Source organism: Tachypleus tridentatus, chromosome 4, assembly GCF_004210375.1.
Source record: "Tachypleus tridentatus isolate NWPU-2018 chromosome 4, ASM421037v1, whole genome shotgun sequence".
Classification (NCBI taxonomy): Eukaryota; Metazoa; Arthropoda; class Merostomata; order Xiphosura; family Limulidae; genus Tachypleus; species Tachypleus tridentatus.
This window is the reverse complement of record NC_134828.1, coordinates 71,158,801-71,181,253: the sequence shown is the minus strand read 5'-3', so window position 1 is coordinate 71,181,253 and position 22,453 is coordinate 71,158,801. Positions and strand designations below refer to the sequence as shown.

General features: G+C 34.8%; 1 protein-coding gene across 1 annotated transcript in view; it reads right to left on the bottom strand.

Annotated features, from left to right (window-relative positions):
- Positions 1 to 7,444: 7,444 nt before the first annotated feature.
- LOC143249400 (zinc finger protein basonuclin-2-like) overlaps positions 7,445 to 22,453 on the bottom strand; it is a 71,799-nt gene continuing 56,790 nt past the window's right edge. Inside the window, exons 3-4 of the mRNA XM_076499191.1 lie at positions 15,880 to 16,115; positions 7,445 to 10,925 (exon numbers count right to left, since the gene is read on the bottom strand). Coding sequence (XP_076355306.1) covers positions 8,406 to 10,925; positions 15,880 to 16,115 — 2,756 coding nt within the window. The 3' untranslated portion in view covers positions 7,445 to 8,405. The remainder of the gene's footprint in view (positions 10,926 to 15,879; positions 16,116 to 22,453) is intronic.

The following is a 22,453-nucleotide window of genomic DNA, read 5'->3' as shown; positions in this document are numbered from 1 at the left end:
CATAAGTAATGTCCGAAAATTTAATACAGAAAGTGCATCATCATTTCTTTCTTTAAGAAGGCTTTAATGGCAAAATCATGTAGTAGGACGTGTATGAAAATGTTCATACAAATAAAAGAAACTAACCCAACTCCATTTTCTCAGATCATTAATCAAATAAACCCTTATGTAGATGAATGTGTATGAGGAGCACATTAGGCATATAATACTTTATGACTTTAAAAAAGGCGTGCAACAGAAACTACATGAAACATTCAAGGTGTTTATGGTGCGGAGTCTCTCAATGAAATAATATGTCGAAGGTTTTCAAAAGTTCAGCTAAGGTGACTAGAGCTTAAGTGATTCGTCACGTTCAGGTCGTCCTGTTGAGTTTAATGATGACTTGCTGCTGGCTGCACTTGATGAAGATTGTGCTGTACCAGTTGAAGAACTAGCACAGAAGCTTAATTCGACCCGTTCAACAGTTCACCGTCATCTGCAACAGCTTGGAGAGGTGTCAAAACGTGGAAAATGAGTCCCCCATGATTTGACAGAAACCAACCATAGAGCAACGGTGGACATTTGCACTTCTCTGCACTCTCGTGAACGTCACTCACTTTTTTTGGACAGGTTAGTGACTAAAGATGGAAAATGGACATATTATAAACATATTAAACGCCGCAGATAATGGCTCAGTGCAGGTAAACTGGCTAAAGCACAGCCCAAAATGGATCTCCACCCTAGGATATTCTTGCTAAGCGTGTAGTGAGCTATTATTGGTGTGACCACTTTGAGTTGCTGCCACTCAATAACAGTTACATCAGACTTCTATTGTCAACAGTTAGAACGCTTGAATGTTGCACTGAAAGAAAAGAGGCCTGCTTTTATCAATCGTAAACGTGTTGTGTTATACCAGGATAATGCACAGCTCCATACAGCAAGGATCACATTTGTAGAGACTGAAGAGCTAGACTGGGAAAAACTTCCACATCCTCCTTATTCTCCAGACCTTGCTCCATCTGATTATCATCTACTCCAAAGTTTGCAGAACTATCTTAATGAAAAAGAGCGTGGACCATATAAAAATGTCAAAACTACCATCTCTGCATTCTTTTCCTCCAAACCCCAAGAATTTTATAGAAGTGGCTTTCAAAAGATTGTGAATCGTTGGCAGGAAGTAATTAATAATAATGGAGCATACATTATTGATTAAATAACATTAAAAGCGTTTGAAATCCTTTCTTCTTTTTCTGAGCCTAAAATCGGACATTACTTATGGGTTGGCTTTATATATAGTTGTGGCAGAAAACTGCTGAAACTGTTTTATTTCAGTTGTATTTGTTGTTCTTCATATCAAATAGTATTTATTTTTATCCATGAAAATGTTGTAGAAACTTTGCAAGTTAGTGTACAAAGAGATCAACATGTGTAATTTCCTTTCAGTGGCCGAGTGGATAGTGTCCAGAATGACTGGTTATGTGGTGATACGAACGGAAATAAACACACAGTTCTACTTTATTGTCAGAGTGATTAGTTTCCAGAGATTTGTCCCTAGAGAAGAAAGACTTGGTTTGCTTTAAATTTTGCGTAAAGTTACACGAGGGCTGTTTGTTTTATTTGTTTTTTTGAATTTCGCACAAAGCTACTCGAGGGCTATCTGTGCTAGCCGTCCCTAATTTAGCAGTGTAAGACTAGAGGGAAGGCAGCTAATCATCACTACCCACCGCCAACTCTTGGGCTACTCTTTTACCAACGAATAGTGGAATTGAACGTAACATTATAACGCCCCCACGGCTGGGAGGGCGAGCACGTTTTCCGCGATGGGGATTCGAACCCGCAACCCTCAGATTGGGGATCAAGCACTATAACTACCTGTTCATTCCACCTCTCTCGACAAAAGAAAAGCTGACAATGTATTTGCTGATCCAAAGGCTCATTCTCATTGAAAGCGAGTAATACGAGCGAATAATTTAAAAGTTCTGTAGTCAAATAGAAGTATTCAAACCAACAATGAGTGAAGTGAGTGATGTCGCTTAGAGAAATTTTTGATTTACTAAAAATAGAATCTGTTTCTATTCTCATTGCACGACTCCAAAGAAACAGACTAATTTAAATAACCAACATAATAATCATAAAGATGGCGATTATATAGCACTTAACACATCGACATATAATAATAATGTTGCATTTTAAAATATTTTGAAACGTTAATAAACGTATATAATCTAAAAAGAAATTTGTACAGAAACATAACTAAGACTGCTGTAAGTTCTGTATATATATACATATTGTTATATGTAACAATATTTTTAGTTTAGTTTTAATTTGTTGAAGATACCAATTCATTTACATGCTGCTAGTATTACTGTGAAGATCAGAGCCCATTGTTACCAAAAGACAATCAATTTTGCAATAGAACAGCCCATCTCAAGCCTGTCAAATAGAAATACACGAGGAGGGGCATGCATTTATTTCCAGTTTTTTGGAATCTTTCCAGTTCAGCATCATCACTTGCTTCACATATGTCCAGTGTGGATGAGCCTTAAGGATTTACACAATTTTTCACCGTCACCGACAAATAAAGATCGTTTCAATTCACATTACATGTGTCCAGTCTATTATTTCTAAAACATCTTGAATTACAGGTGGTTTTGAAATTCACGTGAATTCGTAAATTTCTTATTCAATTCTCCCATTATTGAACGGTCTGTCCAATCCTTGATGGAAATCAGCTTACCAGAGAACATCCACCTATAGGACCTGCAAACATATTTATGACCAGTTGAAACATTATTTTTATGTGCGGATTTTCTGAATCAAAAACTAATAGGATTACAAATAACAAAACTCATTATCGAAGAATCTAGTAACGTATTCGGATAAAAGGCAATCGTTTGGGTAAATTCATGACTTCTGTGTCGTATTTTCTCAGATTATACATGTGTCATTGACGGTGATGGAGTTAGCTTGAAAGCTAACAGTAGCCATTTGTCCATCGCGGGAAATTAAACCAGGAGTTTGGGGTTTTACGTTGGTAAACTTACCATTCACTCACCGACGACGTCAGATCATGTGAAATTAAAGAAAAATAGAATGACTCAGAGCAACGGTAAGGGATTTATTTAATCTATTTTGTTGAAGTTAGGAAAACATTACTAAATATTATTGTCATGTGCAATATTTTTCACATCAACCCACCTCTGCGAATTTTCACTGCTAGATACTGGGTTTCAACACCCGTGGTGAGAAGCGTACTATTTACATTTGTACATCTTTGTTCAATAACACAACAACTACAGTATTTTGTACACTATCTAAAAACACTCGTGTTTTTTGTTGTAAGCTTTATAATGGAAGATAAAATTAAAATGTTTGTTGATTTTATCGTGTCTGTTATATGGACAAATTAGTTTTTCCTTGAAAAACTTCAAATTTCAACCAGTATCACAACAACGACTTTTTGTAGTAACTCTATAATCGTCGGATGGTTACAGGACAACTCTGTCGTTGCAATTTCTTTTGACTATATTATACACAGTCTCTCATTATGACGAGAAATCCACTTGAAGTAAAAATGTATTCTATAAACTGCTGGTATGGGTATTAAAACTTTTATTAAAATAAAATACAGAACAACGTCTGACTTTCTTAGGTCATCTTCTTTTTTTTTGTTTTGGAATTTCGCACAAAGCTACTCGAGGGTTATCTGTGCTAGCCGTCCCTAATTTAGCAGTGTAAGACTAGAGGGAAGGCAGCTAGTCATCACCATCCACCGGCAACTCTTGGGCTACTCTTTTACCAACGAATAGTGGAATTGATCGTCAAATTATAACGCCCCCACGGTTGAAAGGGCGAGAATGTTTAGCGCGACGCGGGCGCGAACCCGCGACCCTCGAATTACGAGTCGTACGCCTTAACACACTTTGCCATGCCGGGCACCTAATTATTTACTCAAAACTTAGTTAATCTGAGAATATCATATAAGAATAATAAAATAAGTTAGAGTAACATAATCTTGACAATCATTAATTATTGATCCAAGATTTGTTTGTTTGTTTTGGAATTTTGCGCAAAGCTACTCGAGGGTTATCTGTGCTAGCCGTCCCTAATTTAGCAGTGTAAGATTAGAGGGAAGGCAGCTAGTCATCACCACCCACCACCAACTCTTGGGATACTCTTTTACAAACGAATAGTGGGATTGACCGCACATTATAACGCCCCCACGGCTGGGAGGGCGAGCATGTTTGGCGCAACTCGGGCGCGAACCCGCGACCCTCGGATTGCGAAGCGCACGCCTTAACGCGCTAGGCCATGCCAAGGCCAGGTCATCTTCGCAAACTAACGTTGCAGGGGTTCAGTTTAGAGAGAGAGAAATCAGAAGAGTTCTCTCTCCAAGTGGGGTGTTCAGGAACGTTGTGGTTCCTCTTCGTCCCCTTTCGTGAATTGTTATTAGGTTTAGTTTTATTATTTATTTATTAAATAATTTTACTCTTTTTTTTTTTTTTTTTTTTTGGGGGGGGGGGTGGAAGGATGTCACTCTAAATGTTATCTTGGACGGAGGCAAAGGCAGCAACGGAGAGAATAGCCAGGTCCCTTCCCGAAAAGAAGAAGTCAAGCAAATATGAACATGAATTCAATTCAAACGACCCGACTCAGGGTCTGGCAATAAAGTTGTTTGGGCTGGGATCTAAAAATCCAATGCCTATTTCCCTTAGTTTTTCTCTAAAACTAAGAACGAAAAATAGACAGTAAAACACGGTACTCACTATGTGGAATGAATACGTATTGTGACTATTACGCAAGGTCATCTTCAAGTTAACATACCCACTTTAATAGTCTATCTATCTTCTGGTGTTTTGTCTCTATACTATTAAATTTCTTTCATATTCGCGTGTATTTAAGTCTCTACTCAGAGTGAACAAGAAAGTTTTGAATTTTGGAGAGACGAGAGATACTTCATACGACGAAATCAATTTGTAATCGAGAAATAAAAGTGAAAAAAACAAACAAATCATCGTTGGATACCGTTTGTGTTATGCTGCAAGACAGAATGAAGATACCTGAATACAGAGGTTTTTATATATAAAATAAAATACAATGATATATTTGTGGAAACTTAGTGAGAAAAAGATACTAAAATATTTTCCCACATCAAAGATTTTGCGTGCATTTAGCCAAAACCTTGTGCTTAAGGTATACAGTATCTTGTTCTTGTGTGTTTCCATAAATTAATAACAATGCGTACGGTTATAAAGTGTCTACAAGTTCACAAACGGTTTTGGCCTAGAAAACGGACAGGTTTATTACTCAATTCAATGGGCACAATTTTGATTTAAGAATCATAAACTCCGAAAGTGTTACCTTCGAGGGCCGATATCTCTCAGTTACCATAAGGTCGGTAATAAATAAACGATATCTGATACATTGTCATGTATAAAATCGCTTTAAACAGAAGGATTTCCTTCAATATATATATATGTGTGTGTGTGTGTAGGCGTATATGTAAATAACGACAGTTTACAAAGCATGAGTGTTTTTTTCAAACCCTTCTTGATAGTTTCGTCAAACCAAACATTTCAATGGTTCTTTTCATCTGAGGTTTTTTAAAAATACGCATTCCTGAAAGTGTGGATTTAGACTGAGTAATAAATCAGTCTTCTGTTATGTGTTTAAAGGTGCGAATGTAAGAACAGAGTAGAAAGTCATGTAAGTAGTATGTGAAAGTAAAATCAAAAACAACTGTTAACAAAATCACTTTCATTAAGATAACACTATATAACAAAATTTTTACTTTTTCTTGTTCCTGAGCAGAAAGTGTTATTTCCCAATTGCTTATGCCTAAAATAAATGAAAAAAGACCGTTTTTTCTCTTCAAACTTGCTTTTGTGATCTGGGAGCGTATAATGAAAACATGATGAGAGACTATATTTGGGGGCCGATACGTGAAAGTGATTTTCATTACAGTCGCAAATCTCGAAAAACTACTCATTTTTAAACATTTTTCTATAACTTTAGTATAAATACATGTAAATCATGATTCATATGTTGTTTTATTCAGACCTTATGTAAATGAAAATGTGCAAATTTGCTCATTTTTGCATAGAAAATAGGTTAATTTTTAAATTTCATTATCCAGGTCACAAAGTTTGAAGGAAATAATGGTCATTTTCTGTACTTTTATAACATAAGCAATTAAGAAATAACATATACTATCCAGGAACAAAATTTGTGTTATACAGTGCAATTTTATTACATATATAACGCTAAAGTTATATGGAGTGTAACTTCTGAAACATATTTCTGTTTAATTCTATCACGAATTTAAAATCACTTATTCTGATTAACTCTGTGAATTCACACTTTTTTGGATGTAGCTTTTATATCAGTACTTCGCACACAGAACTGTGTAAATTCTTGGACTCTCTTTCAGAGAGTAACTGTTTAGAAACGATTTTTGTCTTAGTAAAGCGTGAACTTATAAATAGAAAAATAATCTCAGGGAATGTGATTGTAAAACATTGACTAATTACTAGTCAAATATGCTAGAAAAAAGCTATAAAAATCAGAAAATTATCTCTATGCCAGTGATTTGGTTAAAATTTATTAATTTTCACATATTAATTAAATGATTTTCCATTCTGTTTGTGAAAATCGTTTTAATTTTACTCTTGTTAGGGTGTTGATTGTCACCTTGTCAACAAGGGGTAACTTTTATTTGTACACATTTAAATCTAAGGTAATTCCTCTTTGTATGGAAAACCTCATCACTTTGTATGGTAGTGATGTAAATTGAATACATCATAATAGTTTGGTTTGGTCTGAATTTCGTGCAAAGCAACACCAGGATTATCTGCGCTGGCTGTCCCTAATTTAGCATTGATAGACTGGAGGGAAGACAAATAGTTAACATCATTCATCACCAGTTATTGGACTACTCTTTTCACAATGAATAGTATGATTGACACTCACATAATAACGTCTCCACGACTGAAATGTTTAACATGTTCGGTGACGGGTAATCAAACTCACATCATAAAAAAAGGAATACATGATTTTTAGAATTGCATAACCTCTTAATTTCGCATGAACAGCAGCCATTAATATCAGTGTAAAAAAAACAACAACAACAAAGCAAGTTGCAGAAACTCTGAAAATCACAGATATGCATGTGGTGTGCGTTCGTGCGCGTGTGTATATATATATATATGTAGACACACGCATGTAGATGTGTATTTTCTTATAGCAAAGCCACATCAGGCTATCTGCTAAGCCCACCGAGGGGAATCAAACCTCTGATTTTAGCGTTGTAAATGTGGAGACTTACCGCTGTACCAGTGTGGGAAGGGGCGCGTGTAGATAGTATACATGTCTAGACAAATGTTTATAATTAAGTTTGTTATCTGTCATAGTTACCTTAAAAAGGTAATCACAGATAAAAAATTAATGAAACAGGAAAATAGTGCGATTTATTCATTGGAACAAAATAAATATATATACAAAGTTTTTAATTATATTAAACAATTACATTGATAATACGTATTTAACCATAAGGAGCCTGTTAGATGCCTTAAGAGAATTTCAGTTCTGAGACAATTACTTTGATTGAACTTTTACTGCAATTTTTGAGCTCAAGCCCACAACATACGCTTGCGGTGAATATTAAAAATTAGACAATTATACCACAAGATCAAGAACTATAACATTTAGAAAAAAACAAAATTTAGATATGATAAAAAATACCTCAGGTGTAATACAACCATAAACATATTTATAAAAGTCGTATTGAAACATCATTAAATAAAAAAGACAAAAATCAATTTAAACCTTTATTGGCGGTTGCGAGTGGATAGTTGGAAAAGGTGACCTCCATACAAATATTTTTTTTCTCTAGCCTCATCTATAGCCCAAAGTGAAATGAACCGTATGTACAATAAATAGAGTAAACTATAGACAATATATCGGTTAAAGTTTTCACAACTTGACTTAGCATTTACGTAACAAACTCAACCGTTTTAGTTCTCTTTTTGTTTCGCTTATTATGTAAACATGAAAGTTGTATAAAATGTTTAATAAACTATCTACCTCCCCCTCCCCCCAGTGGTCCGAAACTGGTTCTTCCTTGAAGGAGATGTTTGTTTATTTTGAATTTCGCGCAAAGCTACTCGAGGGCTATCTATGCTAGCCGTCCCTAATTTAGCAGTGTAAGACTAGAGGGAAGGCAGCTAGTCAGCACCACCCACCGCCAACTCTTGGGCTACTCTTTTACCAACGAATAGTGGGATTGACCGTCACATTATAACGCCCCCACGGCTGAAAGGGCGAGCATGTTTGGCGCGAAGGGGATGCGAACCCGCGACTCTCAGATTACGAGTCGCACGCCTTAGCACGCTTGGCCAAGAAGGAGATGTGGAGATGGAAAAATGATTTTAATTATTTGATTTGGCCGCTGGCGGTCGAAGACTGGAGAAAGTGGTCTCTGAACAGCTAGAAGTTTTTTGCCCTTTACCTCCTCCTAGTTCAAATAAACTTTTCGAAACTGAAGAGCTTGTCGTAGTCACTGGGGATATGAAAGTTGAATGGAAAGGAGAAATATTTCCTGCCCCTAAATGGCTGATAAAAGCTGAACTTGGAAAATGTTCTCCAGATCCATAAATTCTTCCAAGATAAAAATCTTCAAAATGTAGTGGTAGGGCCCGAGAATAACAAAACATATTTTCTCTAAATGCTCTTGGATGAAACTGGTGCAAATTAGTTTTGTCCAAGGCAAAGGAAGGGTTGTCTGTGGAAAGCAACTTTTGATGAAGGTTCAAGTTTGTACTATGACGGTCCCGACTGCGTTTCGAAGGAAATGCTGCACTGCATCCTTCAACATTACATTTGTGCATTAATTTCAGGTGCACATTTTGATAATGGGTCTTTACACTAAAGTGGTTTTGAAAGGTCTTACCACAAGCGACGCATCGTCGTGGATTGTCTTTGTCGATAGGAACGTTTACAGTACAAACCATTGAGGCATCACTATAAGTCGGAATAAAAGGGTTCAGTTGATCTCCAGAATCTGAATTATGGTCACCTGTGACAATTTTCCTGGAATTAGAGGCCACAGTAGCAGTAGATATTTTGAGGTGCTCTAGTGGTGAACAGGCAGTGTAACTTCGTGAACTTTCACAATTCTGGGGCACCGCCAGAGCTAGATTTGACGCGTGATGTGAAACCCCATGCAGTGAATGAAAGTCAACATTATTATGGGTAGTTTTAATTATATTTGTAAAAGCTTCCATCTTTAGAGATTCTAGGTACTGCAATGGATATTTACTTAAGTCGGTGGGTTCTGTTGTATCTCTTCTAGTAACAAACTTTTGTTCTTCATTTTCTTTGAATGGATACTCCAGGAATTGCCTATGTTCCTCTTTTACTCTTTTATTACCATAAGATTTTCTTTCGCTTTCATACACGTGTCCTCCTTGCTTAAAGTCACAGTGGAAGTTCTGGGTGTGGTTGTCGGATATCGCCTCTATACACTCATTTTCATTGTACGTATGATCTAATAACGTGTGAGTTGACGATTCTTCAGAAGAAATATACTGAATGTCGTGCTCACTGGTTATAGAAAATTTGACTGGATTTACACTCTTTCGCTTATGAACATTTTTATCTTTAGATGAAGACTCCTTTTCTTTTGAAGGGTCAACATTTTCTAGGTCGTTACTCAGGTGAACATCTTGAAAATTGTCTTGTAAATTGCATTTTTTAGTCAAAGGAACTGGATAGTTTTCGAGGTTATGATAATATTTTCCAGTAAGTTTTTCTGCTTGAGACACAACACCTAGACTACTTGATGGAGGAATAGTACTAGTAGCCGTAAGCTGATTTGCTATCTTCGGCAGGTTACTCTCAGTGCATTCTGGTATAAAAGTATTGTCACAATTCGGAGGAGAAGCTGGAGGCATGTCTAGAGAACGTATCGATCGATCGTCAAGGGGAGTGAATTTTCTTCTGACATTTCTCTTATGAAGATTAGGGTTGAGGTTGGCACTGTGACGATTACGACTCCTTCGAGAGCTGAATATCTTGTTGCACCCTTCCACTAAACACTTGTGCGTTTCTCGAAGATGAACAGCGCGAAAGTGGATTTTAAGAGCACCCTTGTCACAAAACGTCTTCAAACACACGAGGCACTGCGCACGAGGTTTTCCAGCAGCTTTAGATTTCACGGTGCTGAGCACTAGAGAATTCCACATCCGTTTCATTGGGTTGGTGGACTTTCGAAGGCGTTTCACCTTCTTGGCAGCGTATACTGAGTCAAAACCGTGGTCAGTTGTCTGACTCAATTTCATCTCCATGCTGTCATTCTTAACGAAACCGACATCTGTTATGCTGTGTTTTGAGGCACTAGTGATCGACAGAGCATGGCTTCCGAGCACAGGCGAAGTGCGAGTTGTTAAAGAAGACATAGATTTCAATGTGGTTGGTGAAATAATTGGAAGAATATTATTGTTATTTGCTTCAGACGTTGATTTCTCCAGCCGATAGTCCAGTGGTTGAAAATTTTGAATCTTACTCAAAGTTGAAACAGACAGAGGACTGCCAGGGGTTACAAGAGACCATCCATAAGACTCACTAGGACTAATGCTAGAGCGTGGATGTGGAACATATGATCTACACAACGAGTGAGAAGACTGCAAGTTTGTAGCTAAAGGAATGAAACTGTTATTTTTTAAAATAGTTGTGCTAACTTTCCTGTTGGTCTGTTGAATAAACTTCATAATGTCCGAATGTGTTTCAGAGGATCGAATGATGTAATCATGTTTTTTACACGTTCCCTGAAAGAGTAATTGATGAGCAATAGGCTTAGTCTCTCCAAATCTGAGAAACTGCTGCAAAATTAGTTGTTCTTCTTCTTGACTGGCCAGTGTCCACTTATCCAGGATAGCCCCCTGTGAATCCTATGAATTAAAATTAGTAAATGTTATCAACTAATATTTATTTAATGAAAGTTTGTTATTAACAGAGATGTTAATAAGAACAGAAAATGCAACTTAAAATCAATACATTTTATCACCTAATCTTCATTTAATAAAAATTCGCGATTGATGGAGCTGGTGGTAACTGTAAAAATACCTTGATGACATACAAGAAAAAATCGAAGGAAGAAGAAGTCAGTGCTTTCAATCAATTTTATGTAAATACAGTATCTTCACTGCATCAATAACGTCTTCATTAAGTCACGACACCACCAGCTTCTCAAATGTATAAAAACAGGGAATGTTTTGCTTTAAATAGGCTTCTTTCCCAAAGTTTCAAACGCTTTCGTTGCATAATATTATTTGAAAATTTTTTGAAGTTTTATAAAAAAACCCATAATGTATCTAATTTAGCATACAGTAAAAACGATATTTTTCCAGTGATAACCTACCATAGAAGTTGATTAGTAGTCAGGGGAGAGCTAATATCAAGTCTAGATGTGACAATTTTCAAGAAAGAATTTTCTTGTAAAACACACAACATTATTTAGTTTGTTTGTTTGTTTTTGAATTTCGCACAAAGCTACTCGAGGGCTATCTGTGCTAGCCGTCCCTAATTTAGCAGTGTAAGACTAGAGGGAAGGCAGCTAGTCATCACCACCCACCGCCAACATTGTTGAGAAATCTGATATACCAACGATTACCAAACGTTTAAGGCTGAGGTCGCGAAGTCCTTAGACACACTGACTGAAGACTTTCGCCACATTATTTAATTGAATAACTTAAATAATGATAACTATCTTAAGGTATTTTACGTTCATTACACTTTGTGCTCTTATACTATTCTCGAGCATAAGCAACAACAACGATGTGCAGTCCTACTTAATAGAATAAATGAAACTTGCTGAAAAATACTGTTTCGTCCTATGCCAGGAAAGTTTTAGACAAAATATTTTATCGTGTAAAATTTTATTTTAGAGGTATCTGTGAAGTACTCATGACGAACCTCTCTTCTGTGTAGCACCTCTGATTTACAAATTACGTTTCTTCTGAACAAAACCTAAGTCTTTCTCTCTGTTATAAGTTTCATTTTGTTTAATTGCATATCCGTTTTAAAGGAAATATTTCGATCTTCAATTTTCGATTTTCAATCTTTTCTCTGAAGTATTATGTTATATAATCTACGGTTAATTTGGAGAATATTACAGGCTACAGAAATTATATTTCTTATGCTGAGTACGTCAGATTTAGAAGACACGATCTTTTTGCAGAGAATTTACGTTTTAAAAAGTATGTTTATTTGGCTTAGTTTCTTAGTCTTAAAAGTAAATTCCTTCTCTAGAATACTTAAGAATGCAATAACCATAAATGTTATTTAACATCAAAGACAGAGAGACATGCACTAAAAATTTGGTTACTCCAAAATATATATATGGTTTATAATATAACTGTAACGCTTCAGAGAATAAAACGTAGCTTGAACACCGAGATATTCTTGAGAAATAAAATTATCTTTTTAGTCAAAGAAAATTGGAAAAAAGTACCTTCTAAAACTGACTACTGTGTAGATGCAACTAATAATAATACTAAAAAGTGTATAGCTTCTACGACTAGAGTTTTCGTGATGTATCTCAGTCTTAAAAAGTACAGTTCTCTTGTGGAGTATATGAATATTAGAGATTACGTTTCTTTTATGAAATAAATGAATGTTTCGGAATATGTTTCTTTTCTAGAGAATACGAAAGATAGAGGATCTTTTATAGAGTATTGAGAGTTACAGGTTGAGTTTTTTTCTGTGGAGTATACAAGTGTTGGACGTTACCGATTCTACGGTTGAACATACATGTATAAGACAGCACTGTTCGACTATTGAATATTTTACCTTACTAAACGTTCCATTTTCTTCCTTTCTGTTGTGCATCTTAATCTGTTTCTTAAGCTGAAAAACTTATGGATTTTTTTCAGCGACTCTTATGAATAATTAATAATAGACTTCTAACCCTGCCATTGAACCACTGACGTATACTGCTCTCAGGCTTTATACCGTTACAAAACGTTAGGCGTTCTAAACAACTGAGATGCGGTTGTTGCTTGTTTTGCGCGAAATAGCAACAACCAGATGTCTCGAATGGATGACGAATAGAATCTAGTAGAAGTGAGGCTTCTGTGTTAAATCCAACTTTGTCGCAATTTGCAAAAGAAACTATAATTTGCCTGTGGTATATACCAATAAACAGTGTATCAAATTTACTTATTTCAATTTTGTAAATTATTTCTAAAATAAGTATAACATGAATTATATTGGAATATGAATAACCTAACTTCGTTTTTCGATAGCACGTGCTCTACATGAATTGGTCAATGTCATAAATTAATAACTAAAATGTTTTTAAATTATATATAAAACTAAACTAAACCACCAGAACATTACATTCATACAGCCTCCAAGTTTGTTTGCTTTTCAACTTATGAAAACCAGGAACGCAGTATATCTAATTATGTGTATATTAAAAAATACACATGGTTATATAAATATTTTATTTTCTTCTTTGAAAATATATACGGAAAATGATTCATCGAACATTATTGCTTTTTGTTTCAACAATTATTATGTTCTATTACAACGCACTTGTTCCCCGTGGATCAACGGTAAGTTTATGGATTAGAGCATTAAACTCCAAGATTCGATTCCTCGTGGTGACCATAGCACAGATAGCCCGAAACAAGTAACTCACTTTTCATGTATTCTAAACTATTCACCTGTGAAATCTTTTAAGCCAGTCTTATTCTGAATACAAGCTAATAAAATGAGCGTTTTTATGATGCCTTTACTTTTCATAATACCTTTGTATTCCCTGTAGTAGGGATGTCGGTAGCTAACAAAAAGTTTCGGGGCTTGGCTCCAAGAAGGAGATTTTATTCAAAATACTTAAAATTACAAATTGCAACAGATTGGATGTTTGAGGCTATGATTCTTTTCTGGAGTATGCAGAACAGTTTGCACGTTCAGTTTGCAGAACAGTGTTTCCAAATATCAGAAACTACTGCAAAATTAGTTGCTCTTCTGTCGTAATGAGCACAGGAATTGTTGGTTAATTATTTACTGATACTTCGACCCAATTTTGTAGTGACATTTCTGAGCAGAAGTCATGTGGGCTTGCGACCATTGATGTCCCCGCGTGGTAGTCATAAATGACGTTTTTTTCTTTCACAATTAATCATGTCCCCACACAGTTGTATGGACAGAAAGTTACATTCCGTGTTAAGCATTTAGGCCATACCTTGTTTATATTTTTAAGAAGAGTGCTACCTCAAAACGTCATCCTTTTAAATAAGAATATAAAAAAATCCTGGCGATTGTTCAAAGTACTATTTAATTTTGATATTTTTTGATAAGAGTTTTAAATTCAGAATTTTTTTTACGCGTTTAAGCCAACAACTATTATTACAAGGATTATTATTATAATCCTTTAAAGGTGATAGCTTGGAGAAAACAGCTTATGCCCTTTGCTAGAATTAATCTAGCAATTGAAAAAGGAAAACACAGCACTTATCAAAAAAGTTTGTTTAATATAATGCTAATTTTTAAGGCCAAAGCAACACAATGGGCTATATGAGCTGTACCATCCACGGAGATCAAACGTTGATTTTTAGTGTTATAAGCCCTCAAGCTTATAGTTGAGTCATTGATACTTATACAAGGAAAATTCTTACAACAAAGTGAATAGTAATATTCCTGCAGGGGCGTAGATTTTTTACACCCGATGTGGGAATGATTTTTGCAACCACTTATGTGGACTGTTCAATTTGCAAATTGGTAATCGTTGATCACGTAAACCTGAAAGCTGTAAACATGCAGTCACAGAGTAATTTTGTTGCCACGATACTTGTATGTATACTTAGGCCTACTGACTGATACTTACGAACTATCGCTTAGATCGAAAAGCTTAGAAGCACGCCTATATTAAAGATGTACATTTCGGCTACTGAAAAAGCCTATATCTAGGCCTAATTATGTAATTCGATTGGTAAGAACACTAGAATCACAAGAACAAACACACAATTTGTAGGCCTGTGATGCAATAAAACAATTCAACAGACCAAACTGTAAGGGGGATGATTGTATGCACCATACCCCCCACCTAAAATGAAGGGGGTATGTATACACCCCATTCCCCCAGGATCTACGCCTCTGCATTCCTGGTATAAAAGACAACGTCGCACTTGAAATTAGCATCAATAAGTGATGACCTTAGAATAAAGTAGAACAAAAGTTCCCCATTCAAAGCATTTTTTGTTAGTTTTTAAACTTAATAACGTAAATTGGAAAAATATCGTAAAGTGTCATCTTTAATTCTTAAATCTTTACTTGCTTTGAATTATCTTTATATAAATACAATTTTTAACTAAGGGACTTCATCAATCCTAATAGGAAAACGATTAAGCTATCAATCCTTTAATTATATAGTGATATTTTGACATTCTATATCCAATTCTATAGCGATATTTCAACATACTAGTACCCAACATTATAATGAATGACATTTCACAAACAAACATTCCATTATTTACTGATATTTTGATACACTATATACATTCTATAGTGATCGTTTAAATACTATGCCCTGATTCTACAGAGACGTTTTGAAAAGCTATACACAGTTCTTTAGTGATACTTCGACCATACTTTGTAGTGACATTTTGACATATTGCACCCCATTCCTCACCAACGATCTCTTTGGAAAAGTGTGATATTCTGACAACAGTAAGCGTAATTGTTTCACTGGTATATTTACATGTAAATGGTTAATATGAATTATGATTACGTTTGTATCAATCAGGTTTTCCACTTGTGAAAATAATTTCTTCTGGGAACATATCATAAAATATCTTCAAAACCAGTGTTTTAAAGTAATAAGAGTAAAATAAAACCTACTTGGAAAATGTAACCACGTGCGTAATCCTCATATGTCCAACCACACCCGTTTAGCACGTGCAGAACTTCGTTGTGTTGCAGGACACTAAATAACCTATCGAGTAGAATTTTCAAACGTATGGGAATTGCTTGGGTACCATATAACATTAAAGATGCTACGTCAAAAGCAACATCTGGTTGGATTACCTCCATCTGGTGGTGGTTATAAATTTGGTGAAATCTCATTTTGTCTAAAGCTAAAAAAAGTAAGAAAGTAAAATGTATAAAAACGTTCGTATTTCAACTCAGTAATTGACATTTTATGTACAAAACAAAGCAATAAAGTGTTTAGAGAAAATGATCATTTATGACGAATGTTACTAGTTAATCAGTCCTTTTTCAAATTGTAAATATTCAATATTGGATCGGCGCTATAACAACAAATACTTAGTAAAAACATTGAAATATGGTTGGTTCATAGTTATACATAATCGAGCAACTGGTGGTAATTTATCTAATCGCGTGAAAAAAAGTTTATAAATTTTTGACGTTTCGTTGGTGTTTGTCGAAAATAAACTACGTCTACCGTTACGCTACTTAAATCTATAAAAATATAAGAGTAGCATGTGTCATCTCTGCACGAATCAGTAATATTTAGTAGATATACTGTTTTAAAAGCATAAAGAATGAAAAAAGTAGATTACGTTATATGGAAACACGCTATAACAATCGCATTCAGGATTTCGTTATCTGCATTTCCTCGAACCCGCCAGAAGTTATGTTTGCTTTTAACATAAAAATAAAACAAGTGTTAATCACTGTTAGGCGATTTATGTTGTAACTGTATTATAAAACTCCGTTAAGTGATTTATATTGTAACTATGTTATACAACTCCGTTAGGTGTTTTATATTGTAACTGTGTTATACAACTCCGTTAGGTGTTTTATATTGTAACTGTGTTATACAATTCCTTTAGGTGTTTTACGTTGTAACTGTGTTATACAACTACGTTATGAATGAAACACCAACACAATGTAAAACACACGGTGGTAAAAAGAGTTTAGACAAACAGCCGGCTTGTTTGGGAATGAACGAAATTGAAGTAAAGGACTATTTTAAAGTCCACTGACATATCCTGACAGAATGCGTACAAGTAAAAACTATACTTTACAGCTATAATTGAAGAAATTAAAATAACTGGTTTAGGAGAGGTCGTGATCGGTGTATGATCTTTCGGGTGTCGTGATTGGACAATGGTACTATTATACTGTTCTTCTCCACCCACCTGTTTTACTATTTATTCCGGAATTTCACACAAAACGATACACAAGAAATATGTGCACTTAGTCTTTTTTTAAAGATTGAACAGATAGACTAGACAGATGGCAGCACCCATCAGTTACTCCTGACGACTTATTTTTTTTTAATCTTCTTCCTGATCTAACACTGGGAATTGACAGTCACTCTTATAAGGCATTCATGAATTCAAAGTGCAATGTGCGATTTTGATGAAACAGGTCACAAATCGTGAATCTTTATATTTCCAACCAGGCAGTTTAACAGCTGGCCCTAACCAGTTTTACCAGCTATCAAAAAAGCTATCAACTCGATAATCTATCTCAGTTTACATAGATTAATTCAACGAGCTGAGCTATTAAGATTAAAGCTTGTACTACAGCAAAACGCAAATGAACTACAACATGTTTTATGGAACGTTTTCATGTAACTGTTAAAAATTCATCAAACTTGAAATAATTTCATTGTATTACAGCTATAACTGTTTCTGTGCAAATTAGCACTCTTCAGACAAAATCTCAACTAGCTGCTAAATGGGTTCAAATCCCGTTATTTAACATTCTTGTCCTTTACGTTGTGGGGAAATTATAATGTAACGTTCAATCCCATAAAGAGTTTGGGTTGGACAGTGTTTATTAGTTGCCTTCACTCTAGTTTACCTTTCTAAATTGGGCCTGGCATGGCCAGGGAGTTAAGGCACTCGACTCGTAATCCGATGGTCGCGGGTTCGAATCCCTGTCACACCAAACGTGCTCGGTCCTTCAGCCATAGGGGCGTTATAATGTGACGATCAGGCACCCTATTCGTTGTTAAAAGAGTAGCTCAAGAGTTGGCGGTGGGTGGTGGTGACTAGCTGCCTTCCCTCTAGTCTAACACTGCTAAATTAGGGATGGCTAGTGCAGACAGCCCTCGTGTAGCTTTACGCGAAATTCAAAACAAACAAACAAACCTTTCTAAAGTAAAGACGGATAGTGCAGGTAGCCCTAGAAATACCTTTGCGCACAATTTAACAACAACTAAAAAGCATTCTGCGACTGCCACATATATTCCAGTATCTTTGACAGAACTAAAACTAATACAGTAAATCCTGTCCAAGGCGGAATCGCTCGGGACCGAGTAAAATTTCCGGCTTAGACATAGTAAGCATGTATTTCCTTAATTATATATAATTTTTGAGCGGAACGTTATACTTGCTTGACTCAAGTATATTCACGTTTGTGAATAAAGGTATTATACTGTTTATGTTATGTTTATTAAAATAAGAATAAAAATAGACATTTAAAATATACACAAGTTCATAAAGTTTTAATCAAATTTATTTGAAGAAAGTGTCAAATCTCAACTGTATCGTTTTTTTAATGGGCTTTCTCATGTGGTTAAAAGAGAACGCCATTTTTACGGCCTTTTCATGAAGTTTATTTTCCTCCTTCATTTTTGCATATAATTTGACAGAGTTAATATAATTAACACTTGTGATGAAGTAGGAATTTCTATTTCCTCATTATCTTTTCCATTTTGTTCATCTTCTGAATCTCTCACACTGTAACCCTCTTGCGATTATATTATAGATTTTAAATCAATTTCACCAGTTTCTGGTAAAACATTTCTTGTTCACAAAATTTTCCGCGTTCACAGAATCATTTGCATCAATCTTCTCAATTAGAGTTTGTATTTCACTAGAATCGTCATAACAAACAACTTCTCCACAATCTCCGCCATTATCAAGAATAAATCCAAATTTTGAAAGCACTTTATTACACATTTGACTGAATGGCTTAAAAATGCAATTGCATCTAATACGTCAATTTTCATGGTTACTTCAGATGCTCTCTTACAGTCATCCATGTTTGCAATAATATGCTGAAGCATCAATTTTCTGTATTTCAATTTTATACAATGTATAATTCCAACTTGTAGAACTGATGTTGTACATGGAGGTAGAAAGACTAAACTAACTTTTGAAAGTTGAATTTTTGGGTGACAAGTTGCATTATCTAGGAAAAGTAGAATATTCCTATGTTCTTATTCCATTCTTTTGTTTAGTTTGTTCAAAAATTCCTCAAATATAACACTTGTCATCCACTCTTTATTATTCGCTTTCCATTCCACGGAAAGCTGATTCTTCCTTAAATTTTTGAAACAATGCGGATTTTCACTTTTACCTATTACCCATGGTAAATTTTCCCTAAGTTCTAAAATTAGGGTAGATAGGAATTTATTTTTTTCGTAAGAATTAGTTAAAGAGTAGAATTTTGCACTTAAGTGACAAATATATTTTTACAGATCATGAATCTAATTTAACTGCAAAAATAATGAAGGCAGAAAAAAGAACAGAATATATTTAACTAATACTCACTGTAACAAAATGTCCGAGAATTTATTAATATTTAAACAAGTAATTAATTAAACAAGAATTTATTAATATTTAAAGAAATAATTAATTAAACAATAATTTATTAATATTTAAATAATAATTAATTAAACAGGAATTTATTAATATTTAAACAAATAATTAATTCGACAAGAATTTATTAATATTTAAATAAATTATTAATTAGAAATTATATTTAAACAAAATCATTTTTTCCTCCTTACTCAGGTCCTAGTCCTACTTGCTGATAGGTGAGGTAGGTAGACAGGTTTTATTGTATTTTAGTCTTAACAGAAAACATTTTGAGATTTTACGATTAGAAATCTGTGTTTATACCTTCATTATTTATATATTAACTATATTAAACTACAGATTTTTAGCTACTATTAACTAGTAGGCCAACGCTTTAATTATTACCTAATCTGTAAGCTGTAGTTTTCTTTAATCGATTCTTAATTTCTCCTGGTGGTTCAGCGGCGTGTCTGATATCAACAATATTAAACTACAGATTTTCAATTACTTTCAGCAGCTGTAGCAGGTTAGCGCTTTATTTATTGTCTAATCTGTATGCTGTAGTTGTTTTTAATAAATTATTCATGCTCCTCGTAGCCTAACGGTAAGTATGAGGCCTTATGTTGCTAGAACTCTGGTTTGGATACCAGTGGATAGAACACAGACAGTATATTGTCCAGCTCTACGCTTACCAACAAACAATTCTAAATGAAGTTCAGTTTGCACATGTTTCCACGTTTATAATCTTTATCAGTTACTTCTCGACAAGGAACAAATAACTCTAACTTTGGTCACTTAAAGCTGGTTTTATGGTTGACCTTCCTCCAGTCTCAATTTAGTGACGAGAATATTATTTTAAATAAGTACCGGTTATTACACGAATAAAAGTTGGGTTACGTAGTAATTATTTGCTTGCATCGAAAGATCTTTAAAATAAAATTATGTTTTCGTCATCGAAAACGACTAGGTAGTATCATGGCACACGATAAAAAAATAATACTTAAAATTCTGGTCACTTAGAAGTTCGCCAAATAAGAAAAATACAGCGTCTTTTTATCAAGATAACATTATTGTTTGATAAACATTTTCTATTTTCAAAACTTTTCAAGCTAACAAAACTATTTCACGACATCTTTTAGTACAGGCCTGGCATGGCCTAGCGCGTTAAGGCGTGCGCTTCGTAATCTGAGGGTCGCGCCCGGGTCGCGCCAAAATATGCTCGCCCTCCCAGCCGTGGGGGCGTTATAATGTTACGGTCAATCCTATTTTTCGTTGATAAAAGAGTAGCCCAAGAGTTGGCGGTGGGTGGTGATGACTAGCTGCCTTCCCTCTAGTCTTACACTGCTAAATTAGGGACGGCTAGCACAGATAGCCCTCGAGTTGCTTTGTGCAAAAAAAAACAAACAAACTTTTAGTACATAATTCCGTCGCTAAACCAAAATGTTATATTCTTTTTTTTTTTTTAAGTTCATCAACTTGTAGCTTTTCCATTTATATTTTAGTAACTGTGTTAGGCAAATTTAATAAACCGCCAACATCAATGGACTCTGATGCAGAGATTACATTAATCCACAATATTATGTTATCTAAAGAGTAAAACCACTCTAAACCCATTACGATGAGGACATAATAAAAATCATACGTAAACATAGTTTCAAATGAATAGTTTATAGAAACCATTAACAGCTTATTGAATTTGCCTAACACATTTACTAAAATATAAATGGAAAAGCTACAAGTGGAAAATCCAAAAATAAAGACAACAGTGGTCATATGCATAGACTTATTGTTGTTGTTGTTTATTACGTTCAATAAAAACAAATCTACAAGAATACTGCAATTAACGGAAATTGTAACTGTCCTCATTATCTACACTAACTGCAATAGAATAGGGTTAATTCATAATCAAACTGTTATTTATTCTGGTTCACTCACTGACCTACAGATATTTTAGAAAGAGATGTCAGCGATAAGTCTACGGATTTACAACAATTAATTCTAGGGGTTCGATTCCCCTAGGTGGACTCAGCAGATAGCCCGACGTGGCTTTGCTATAAGAAAAAACACACACACATGCATACAGAATGAGATGTATAGAGACATTGTGACGAGAGAAAAATTTATGATGTTGAAATACAGGAAATATGAAACCTTTGTTCTTCTGAAGCTGCAATTACCGATATTTAATGTTCCCGTTTTCAGCATTTCATAATAAATACCTCTGAAGTTGTCAGATAGTAGTCATTTGTTTCCATAAGTAACAAAAACAGTTAGCAATAAAAGTCGGAAGGGTGAATCTTAAGCCTACAACTAGTTCTTACACCTGCACCGACTTTAATTGCTTGGTGGAAGTGATAAGCTACCAAATGAGGAAGGTCGGCTAGACAATGTGTTTATTGAGAACTGACGCATGCGCAAGGCTAATAACTTACAATTCTGAGAAAGGTTAATAATCAGTCTTTGCTACAAGATCCAAATTACAGAAGGAACCAGAACCTGGGAGGTTAGTGAGTATTTCCAAAGCATTTATGTGGAGCTTACATGTAATAAATAGCTCGACATTCTTGCCTAAACAATGAATATTGTTCTAGTTTGTAGTTTTCTCAAGATTATAAAAATAGTGTTGTTCAACAATGTAAAGAAGCAATAGATACATCATTGTTATATTCAATATGTTGTAAGAGTTCCTTGGTGATATACCCGTGATGGGCAGAGCAGAGATAGTTCATTGTGTAGCTTTGTGCTTAATTCAAAAACAAAAAACTACAATATCCTTGGTGACAAAATGTGAAATACTGTGTTAGCTCGAAAGCTAAGAAATTCTATATTATAAAATATTTTTGTATTTAATTAAAATAGTTTACTTTTATAGGGAAAATACATGACAAAATTAACTGGCAAAAACAACAGTTCAT